Raw genomic sequence first — 11,007 nt, forward strand, 5'->3', positions numbered from 1 at the left:
ATTTTATTCTAATTAAATAAAATAATAAAATGAAACTATATTAATTTAAATAAAACATTAATATTACCTATATCATCTGGAGGCTCAGCCGCTGTGAAGAGGATGTTGGGACAATGTCTCCAATCAATCCCTGCATACAAAAAATCCAAGGTGACAAATGCATGGTCATCCTTACTGGCTAGTAGTGCCAGTGCCTCAGCGGAAATCCTGGCTCGATACTCTAGCAGGCCTCTCTTGGGCATCATCTGCCCCCACATGGGCATATGAAATTCAGTGATCAGCTTATGAGGTGACGGTCAATTGTAGGCCTCGTCTCTGGAAACCTCTCAAAAAATAAATAAAAAGGCTCTGAAGTGAAAGGGAAGGTCTCCCTCCCATGTATCAACACATGGTCCATCTATCTAAAGCCATACAAAACTCCCTCAAAAAAATGACAGACCATCTGATACAATGTGGCACTTGAATCAAAGAATTGACATAATACAAAAGTGGGAAACTAATGTGTTGCCCATCACTACTGGATTGTGCAATGGTTGTGACTAATAATGAGAGGCACTTAACCTCCACTGCAAAAAAAAAATAAAAAATACATAGTTTTCCGCCATGCACCTGAAAATCTACTAGATGTATTGCACAAGGCCCTACATATCTTTGAGTGTAGGCAAGTCGAGTCTCAATTGCAACCCTATGGGGGACATCAGGTAACTGGGGAAAATACTCCCCTCTCCTGGATAGGAAAATTATAAAGTATATGTCCTCCTAACCGATATGGAAAGCCTACTTATATCAATGGATCAAATGTGCCAACAATACAGAGTGCATCTTTAGGGATGTAGCCTCATCATAGTACTTGAGGAGGCCTACATTCCTTAAGAGTGCTCTGGTTGCTTCAGTAATAGGGCGAGGGTATAAATCCCTCTCCCTCTCTTTTGCCTCCCATGTTCAAACAATATTGTATGGGTTCGCTTACTTCTCTTGCTCTTGTTGTTGCTCCCTTTGTTGATGTCTCTACTAGTACATGATTAGCATTTAACATACACCAGGATCATACATAAAATACAAATTTTTTATTAAATGAAAGATGTATTTATAAATATGGAAACAAAACTTTTGATTAAAAAAAAAACACACTGGTGGGCTCAAAACACAGTCATGCACTGAATTTGGTGCGATGCTAGCCATAACTGCACCGATATAAGTGCACACATAAGTATGACACATCGTTGTTGTTTCACAAATTAAATTTTTCATAGCAGTGCATCACACTTGTGCACCAGTGCATACGTATAACATTTTCGCACCTGTACGAAATGTTCAGGTTATCAAAAACATCAAGCTATATCTATATTTTTAAATATCATTTTTGTGGTGCATTTGGAAAATATAAATGCACCAGGAGTGATGCACTGATGTGAAATTTATCGCTTTCCTGATGTGTTTTCATTTACGTAACGCACCACAAAAATTGTGGTGTGTTATGTTCACGCACCAAAATGTGGTGCACCTTGTAAATTTAGAGGGTGCACCACTATTAGCGCGAGCTGAACATATCAAGAACTGTTGCGGTTTGTTATGTTTATGCACTGAAATGTGGCGCACCTTGTAAATTTAGAGGGTGCACCACTATCATTGTGAGCTGAAAATATTGAGCACACTACGCTAAGATAATTGCTTTTTCAAAAACAATGGAAAATTTAACCTAATTTTCATTTGCAATTTGATAAAAAAATAAATCAGAGAGAAACATAGACATTACCTAGACAGTTGGTCGTCGGGTAGGAATTGTGGACACACAATGGAGAAAAGAAAATTTTAGAGTGGTTTGAAAAAATTGGAAAGTTAGCTAGTGAACACGGTACAAAAGGATGGTGAGCAAGAGAAGAATCGACGTCAGGGCGCTTGCATGAGGCAAGAGTGGCACTGGTGCTTCAAATCTCTCCAGCGCTGTAGATGGTAAAAATTAAATTTATGATGGGGAGATTTTTTTTATTTAACCCTCCTCTGATGTGTTACTCAAACCACACCAATGTGGAATAGATCCTATAAAACTGCATCTTTTTAAATTAAAAAATCTATCATGGTGTTTTTCTTAAGATGCCTCGGGGTGTTCTAATACATGTATGGCAACAGTGCTTTATTTGACTATAGCACCACTCTATTTTTAAAAATTAAAAACCGCATATCCATGCTCTTTATAAGACGAACTGAGGAATTTTAGTATATTTACCGCACTGGTGCATCATTGGAAAATAGCATCGCATTTTTCTTAAATTTAAAAACTATAACAATGCTCCTTAATGGTATGCACCATGAAATTTCACTATATGAAGGGCACTAGTGCTCTCAATTATTCAAGCACCGATGCATTGTGTTATTTAGTGCACCATTTTTTTTTATTTTATAAAAATATTTTTTTCACTTTGGACCATGTTCTATGCAGGACCGATGCTTGTATGGATAGTAAAGAGCTGGTGCATTTGTAGATTGTAGATGCAATGCCCAAAAAACATCCACTAAAACATCTGCCCGCCCACCTTTGCTACAAATGGATTTTGAAGCTATTTTTAAAGGGGCTTCCAGAAAAGCCTGCAATAGAAGGTATTTCCCTTGTAGCATGATAATTTAATACTAAAATATTAGCAATAAAATCTTTTAGTGCGAAGTTATAGAGATGTGCACAATTAACACTTTATTTATAACTAAAATAAAATGAAAACAAACTACGGAGATACACATTATTTATTTCTAAAATATTATCAATAATATTAGCAATAAAATCCCTTAATGCAAAGTGTTGAATTCTCCGCAATAAACTTTTGTAACATAACCTAACCCCTTTCATTACCTTGGAGGTATGGGGTAAAGATTTTAGGTGGAATTTCTTTCCCCTGATTATGTAATACGATATTATTATTTTTTTCATGCATATATCTATATACATTTTCGCGTTTAACATATATATATATATATATATATATATATATATATATATATATATATATATATATATATATATATATAATGGTTGATCCTAGGCCTCTTGACACCCAGAATCCCAACCTATTGTTCACCCCCACTGAAAATGATCTACTAGGCTAACGTGTCATGTCTCGAACACCTCATCGTATTTCAAGTTACCGAGCTAGACCTCCTCCCTAGAACTTGACCTGTCGCCAGATGGATCGCCACCTCAATGGTAGCTTCCACATCATTTCTTCATGTTATATGCCACAGGTACTACCTTGGAACTTTCCTCCCTTACACGGTTTCGACCTCTGGGGTCTAAACTTTCCCATATTACGTCAACCATGCTCTAGGCCCATCCTAAAGGATTCCATGCCTCACCCATAGGTGTCCCATAGGAAACTTAGGATTCCTCACTACTAACCACGTGCCCCCAAGACATCGTGCTAGTATGGTCTCCACGCGAAATGGGAAAGGGATCCATTGGAGATTGATCTCGTACTGGGTCCCCACGAGTGGTCAGACCCTCGATCCTAGGATATGATAAGGAATCGTTCAAGCATCTCCCTAGGGTTCTGACCTTCTGGGTTTCTAGGGCGGCGCCTCTCATGGTAGCCTTCCCTCACCCAATGCTCCTAGTAACGGAGGAATTTTCGTCACCTTCTTTTGATAGAACTCCGGTTCTCTCCCACCTTTGGGTCCCTGGTTCATAATTTAAATTACAACCTGACCTCCACCCTACGACCTTATGCCCTGTCATTCTAACCAATCTTGTAAAGGGAATCTCCCTCCACCAATCAGGAGTCTCCTTTGACTAGGGTTTTGACTATCCTGAGGAAAAGGTTAGCCCATCTTCTCCTATAATTTCATGGCCTCCTACCCTTATGTTGTAACAAAAATTTCCTACTCCTTTGCACCATGACTCAGTCGAAGGTTTCTGACTCTGCACTACATGGTGCCTTGGAAAGAGCACATGGCAACCCTCCTAGTTGCCAACTCTGCTACTGCCTAGGCTTTCCCGAACTAGCATTGTCGTTGTGACTTTCCTTCAGAAGTCTCGTAGACCCCCAGATGCGAATTATGGGTTCATTATGATGCCCCTGGTTTCCTATTTTGATTTATGACATTATTACTCTTAAGCTTGAGTGATTGATTCTCCACCAAGTTCCCGGCCTACAAGTCTATCGACTCCCTAAGGTGGAAATGTCACCATGGGAGGCGTAGGAACTCCTGTGTGGATTACATACCACAGAATTTGTGTAGACACCACAAAGGATCCAACCTCACCTACCAAATGTGGATGGTGCTAGACTTTGTGGAGGGTCTGTAAACAACCCCATGCTGATAAGAAGAGCCTCAAGGTCCCTAGGTTGTTTCCTTACGACACCAACAACATATATACAGTCTACTGAGAGTGCAAGACTAAAGGACATTTAGGTAAAGTTGGTGGCTGAAGTGATACTAGGGAAAATTTCCTCCAAACGTTAAATTCATGCTCATCAAGCACACAACAACTTGTAGCATGACCACGAATGACTCACGAGTGAATACAGACCCTGCTATGCAAAAGGTCTCTCTCCTTGTAATATTATATTAATAAAGGGTCACCGAGACCACTTGGTCTTAGTTATCATGAAATTAATATGCTTTTATGTACTAGTTATTTTGAGCCTGTCATTTAGCCGTTATTAACATATTTTGTCTTTTCATATTTCTTACACATTCAAGAATATATTCCACATAGATACATACATAGATGCAACCATTTAATACAACACACAACACATAGGGGATATAATGCAGAAGCAATTCTTTATCAGTAAAATGTAGTCCCTACATTTAAACCAATGTCCATAAACACAGTAACATCATTCATCATATGTTAACAGAATATGCGGTTACCTATCTTGGAGTAGGAAGGGAAACCGAGTCTAAGACAAGGACTCTCCACCCAACTATAGATAGTTGTAGCTACACTTACTTGCAGTTGTTACCATTGAGCCATATTCTATATTCTGGGGGGTTTCTCGCTTCAGGGACTAACTTGCCAATCTGTCACTAAATCATAGGACTCCAAAGGACCTCTTTCATCAATCCCACCAACTAGCAATTTCTTAGATTGTCGACACCAGGAGTCTAGAGGTGCCCAACCTCACCCCTAAGTGATCACATAGTGATTCACCCCTTCTAAGGAGTCTAGAATATGTTGTGTCATCTGAGCATTTAACCATTAGTCTTCATTTTGGTCTTCCTTAGCTTCTACTTCACGATTACCTCTACCCAAGTTGTTACATGGCTCCAACGTTTTTTATCTCAACCCATATCCTCCAGGGGACCCAAGTTATTACAAGGAATCATAGATTATATCCCAACCCATAGCCTCCAGGGACCTGAGTTGTTACAAGGCTCCAGAGACCTCTGGCTCAACCCATAGCCTCTATGGACCCAAGTTGTTACAGAGCTCCAAGGATTCTATCTCAACCCATAGCCTCCAAGGACCCCAAGTTGTTACATGGCTCCAGATACTGGCATCTCAACCCATAGCCTCCAAGGATGAAGAGCCAATGCCCTTCTCTTCTCTTCTCTTCTCTTTGGCACTACATGTGAAGATCTTGTGTCGAACTTCTCCTCCGCTCCACATTGTGTTTCATTCTCCTCCTATTACTCTCTCTCTCTCTCTCTCTCTCTCTCTCTCTCTCTCTCTCTCTCTCTCTTTTCGCATTTCATATTTTGTCTGTTTCTTCCTTGATTTTCATCATTGTTTTTTCCTCCCTACCCTATAGCGCGTCATCCTATTTCATAAATTCCTGTCCATTTTCTTTCTTATGGTTGCTTCCCAAGTGGCATGGACCTTCATACCTCTTTTTTCTACTCATTTAATTTTAAGAGTTATTTTCTTCAATTCCAGCACCTGCCAGTCTTTAATGGTTGTCCTGCATTTTCAGGGTTTTCTTCCTTGCACAAGAAAGCAAGACATCCTAAGCAAGTGAGTCCCTTCCCAGCTCTGGAATCTGTGTCCCTTACTCAGTCCCATTTTGATTTCAATTCATTGTACAATATTTACAATGCATTTATGATGCCATTCGCATGGGATCCTCGGGTGGGGTTGTCACAGTCCCCTCCCCCTTAAGGGAATGTTGTCTTTGGTGTTCAATTTTCCATATACAATCACATAATCAAAATGCAACGCATACTATTTTAGTGGAGATTTATAAACACAACTCTATATAGTATGTACAAGTATACAAACTTGTTTTACCCATTGAACAAGAATGGATAATTAGCTTTCATGGAATCATCCATTTTCCATGTGGCCTCCTCTAGCCTAAAGTGCTTCAAATGTACCTTTACTTGCTCTACCCAATCCCAATTTCTTTTTAGTTTCAAGAATGTAAAGATAAAAACATACAACAATATAAAAGATGATTGCATAGATCTAAGAAAATGTTACATTCACTTCTCATTATTTGTACCATCTTTAGACTAGGCTCACATCAACACCATTAAATAACAAAGATTAAATCAATAAGTAGTAAGAAACATAAATAACTAAAAATATAATTTGTTTTTGAAGTAAAAATAATCCTATTAAAACAAATTTATAAATTTTATAAATCTGAAAAATTACACTATTTATAAATATTCAAAATTTTCAAACCATATAAATAATAACGCCATCCTAATTAAATTCTTTAAAAAAAAGAATTTATTACTTCACCTAAATCATAAAATCCAAACCTAAAGCTTATTTAGCCAAGCTAATAATTGCATTTACATAATAAATACACATTAAAGTTGTGACAAAAGTTTACATCAACATTCTCAGCCTTGCCTCTCTGATTTCCGAGCATCAATTGTAATCTGTCAGATCATAAATGGCGTTGCTTCTCTCACTCCCAATCCAGCTTGCATGTATATAAATTTTTACTATAGGAATCATCATAAAGTGTTTTAAGATTAAAAATGGAAATAATAAATAAATAAAATAAAATCAAAAGATTTGACTCACTTTACAATATGGAAGGTGCTTTCAATCTGCTTGAAGGACTGATGATATTATTTTCATGTTTTAAATCCGAATATAAAACTGGGCGAGATTTAACCAATCTACGAAGATCAAACTTGACCATCTAATGGGCTCCTAATTATTATTGTCATCGTTTGTAAAGCTTCGTTCTGTGTGTTAACGAAAAATATGAATCATCAAACCCAATCAATAAATATTGTTACTATAACGTTTTATACACATATCATCACCACTTTGCTGCCTGAATAAAAATATCAGGAGTAAAACAATGTCCTGTTATATGTAAAGTACTATCAAGCATTCAAACACATGAAATCAAAGAAATTTAAGCTGCAGAGCACAACATAACAATTAACATACCATGAACAATACAAGACATACTGAAAATCCCAAGTCTATTTAAATTCAAGTGTTTATTTAGGAGTACAGGTAGAGTAGCCTCTATGGCCCTCCAAAACCATCCATTGGATCTGATGAAACATACATATAATATGATATATTGGACTTATCGGACACCATTGGGAGAGAGTACTATTATCAAAGAGACTATATATTGAATCAGGTATGGCAGCTGCAAGTACCGCACTGGCAGTTGGGGCCGCACTTGCAGTCGTTCTCCACAGATACATCGGCAGCATGCCTGTTTACACCAAAACCCAAATACATTCAATTATTATATCATTCTGAAACCATAGAAATGAAACTTATAACAACTTATACACATAACGCGGTACCCCATCTCATAGCTGGTTTCCACAACACCGTCCATCTGGAATCCCTTCTTCTTGCTGGGCAACAAAACAATCCAAACATGGAACGAGGTTAGTCCTACCAAGATTCGAACTCATGACGAGCGGCATGAAATTGGAAAATTAAAAAGAGGAATTTGATAGGAAATGGGATGAAAACAGTTGAGAAAAACAGAGTGGACAACATACGGGCATTGGGTTTTGTCAGCGCAGTCACAATTTGCGCAATCGCTCGACATGTTGGCAACCAAAATGACGAAGAAACAACAACAAACTACTTTCCTGGGAACTTTCAAGTTATTAGATACTGCACTCGCTTCTGAATATACCCGCAGACAGCCCTATATTTATATCGGGCAGTCCAGCACCAGAAGGAAGTGGAGGTGAGTCACCAATGGGAAAAATGGAATCGTTGCTGGCCCCAAGAGTTGCAGGGACCCACCTCGAATGTGACGAAGTCGGCCAGTGTAGTCTGAACGGAATAAAGTGTAGTCTCAACGAAATAAAGTGGGAAAGCCTTATTTCCAATCCTATTGCATAGTAAATGCGGCTTGACATGGGATCGATATAACACGCCGTGGAGCGTGATTCATATAATGTGAGTATAAAGTACGGCCGTGGAGCGTGATTCATATAATGTGAGTATAAAGTACCGCGCAAAAGGACGAATCTAACGCTATTATTTGGGTGGGGGTTAAAGTTTCAACATCTAAGTTTTGGCGCGTTTCTACGAATCAAACATTATTGCGATGCGACATAAGAGATGGAGTGTCAATGGACTCCGTCACTCCAGTCTCGAGGTAAACGTTCAGTGGTTTCTGTAAAAGGATTAATGATGCGCTCCGCTTTTCTAAAGCGACTGGTGGACGAATAAAGCTGAAACAGGATTACTCTGCATGATGATGCGCAGTTTTAATGGTTTATAGTCGATATGAATCATGATTACAATTATTTTATTCACGAAGTCATGGTTTCTTAATTTCGACCACAGTAAATGTCACAGACTCACATGTCACAACTTCGAGGAAGAATCTGAGGCGTCCTTCTTCATCATTGAGCTTTTAAGTTTATTTTGAGTCATTATCACGGGTGAAACATCATAACTTTAGGTCACGATGTTTATATGGCCGTGGGTAAGGTTTTCGATACAATTATTTATTTAGAGCAATGTGACTACATAGAATTTATAAAATAATTAAACACGAAATTATAAATAATTTTAAGTTTTTGAATTTGTATAATTTAAAAGGGTTCAAAAGATGAGTTTAGATGTTCAAAAGATTTCGAGACATTATGATTGTATCAAAAATCTTGTCATTTTATTTGGTCAAGACTAAAAAAATGCTATACCTTATTTACATAGAAAGAATGTTTTGTGTTTTGTTAGTGTTTTGAGAAGCAAATTATAAATGTGAAGAATGTTTTGTGTTTTGTTAGTGTTTTGAGAAGCCAATATAAATGTGTAATGATATAAAGGGTTTTCAATGTGAAACATGTGTAATGATAATCTGCAATAATATAATGTGTAATGATAAGTTGTAATAATATAGAGGTTTTTCAAAATGCAAGGAGGTTATATTTTTTTAGTAGTAGTTTTTGTTTAGTTGGAAATAAAATTTAAATTTTTTTAAATAAGTTGAAAATGTATTGGTAAGTGTGTTATGGAAAAAAAATTTAATGTAAAATTGGAATTATATGAATAAATATGATTATTAGTTTTTCTATCTTATTCCCAATAGTATATTTTATTTTCTTTACATGAATATCTAATATAACAAAAGTAAATATCATTTAAGCTTGTCATGGTAAAAATAAGTTAAATTAAAAAAAATGGAGTTGAACAACTTTAGTTCTCTTCATGAATATCCAATATAGCAAAAACAAATATCATTTAAGCTTGTGATGGTAAAGATAAGTTAAATTATAAAAAATTGGAGTTACATGAATACACAGTCATTCACAACCATGAAAATTGGATTTTATATCTTATTTTCCAATAGCATATATTATTTATATAAACAATTTTCTCAACTTTTCATAAATATCTAATTCACAACCATGAAAATTGGATTTTATATCTTATTTTCCAATAACATATATTATTTATATAAATAATTTTCTCATCTTTTCATAAATATCTAATTCACAAAAATAGAGATCACATAAAGTAACCCTCATTAAAAATAAGCTAAACTTACAACAAATTAATTTATTTTTATAAACAAATATCAATTAAATTTAATAATTTCTTTAATTATAATTAAAATATTAGTTAAACTACTTTCAGTAAGGAAAAAATTAATATTATATATACTAAACTTACAACAAAATAATTTATTTTTTAGAAAAAATTAATTAAATTTAATAATTTCTTTAATTATAATTAAAATATTAATTAAACTACTTTTAGTAATAAAAAAATTAATAATATATATATACTAAACTTACAACAAAATAATCTATTTTTGTAGAAAAAAAATGAAATTTAATAATTTCTTTAATTATAATTAAAATTTTAATTAAACTATTTTTAGGAAGAAATATATATATATATATATATATATATATATATATATATTACTTTTGGAAATCAAGTTGTAAAACAATTGTCAAAAATTATATTGGCCTCACTCCACCACAAGTGAAAGTAGATCTATTCGCTAGTATAAGAAGACACTAAATTTCGATTAAAACAAAAGAAAAAAGAATTGATTATGGAAAAGTCATATGACAATGAGATGACATGCTACAATAGAAGAACAACATAATATCCAAGTTGGGTATCTAAAGATGTCACTAGAGTAGGGCCCTTCCCACTAGTACCAACTGGCGCAGAGGGCTTGAGCTCACATTGAATGTGTCCCTATGTGTGCCAAGCGAGCATCCATCCTCTCAAGACATGAATTTTATTGCCAATAGGCCCTCTAGATATCATTAAGAAGGGAGATTATGTCATTCCCATCCTTGTGTTTCTCCTTTAATAATTGTCCTGTCAGGGTCTTTAATTGCCAGTGTAGCATGATGGAGTGCATATATTGGTTCCTTCTTCACCTAGTATGAGTAGGGTGAAGAAGCCAATGAGAAACCTCCTCCATTAATTCTAAGTCTTAGTGGGTCTCATGGTCATGAGAAACATTATTCTCAAGTTGATGTATCTCCTCTCGAATGCTAGGAGAGGTCACTAAATGATTTATGACAACCACTTTTTTGGCTTGAGTCTGGACATATGACTGACCTTGTTGGCCATGGATGCCAACCCCTTTGTGA

At 35.8% G+C, this 11,007-nt stretch overlaps 1 protein-coding gene across 1 annotated transcript; it reads right to left on the minus strand.

Annotated features, from left to right (window-relative positions):
* Positions 1 to 7,369: 7,369 nt before the first annotated feature.
* Positions 7,370 to 8,076, minus strand: LOC149230562 (metallothionein-like protein EMB30). Its single transcript, XM_089376077.1, has 3 exons — positions 7,930 to 8,076; positions 7,726 to 7,779; positions 7,370 to 7,631 (listed from the first exon to the last, which is right to left on the minus strand). Exons 1-3 carry the CDS (start codon positions 7,977 to 7,979, stop codon positions 7,550 to 7,552), a joined length of 186 nt encoding a protein of 61 aa, XP_089232203.1. The 5' UTR covers positions 7,980 to 8,076; the 3' UTR covers positions 7,370 to 7,549.
* Between the last annotated feature and the right edge of the window lie 2,931 nt (positions 8,077 to 11,007).

This window comes from Pinus tabuliformis, chromosome J (genome assembly GCF_031772625.1).
Source record: "Pinus tabuliformis cultivar Carrire ecotype Pingquan chromosome J, CPIR1, whole genome shotgun sequence".
Classification (NCBI taxonomy): domain Eukaryota; kingdom Viridiplantae; phylum Streptophyta; class Pinopsida; order Pinales; family Pinaceae; genus Pinus; species Pinus tabuliformis.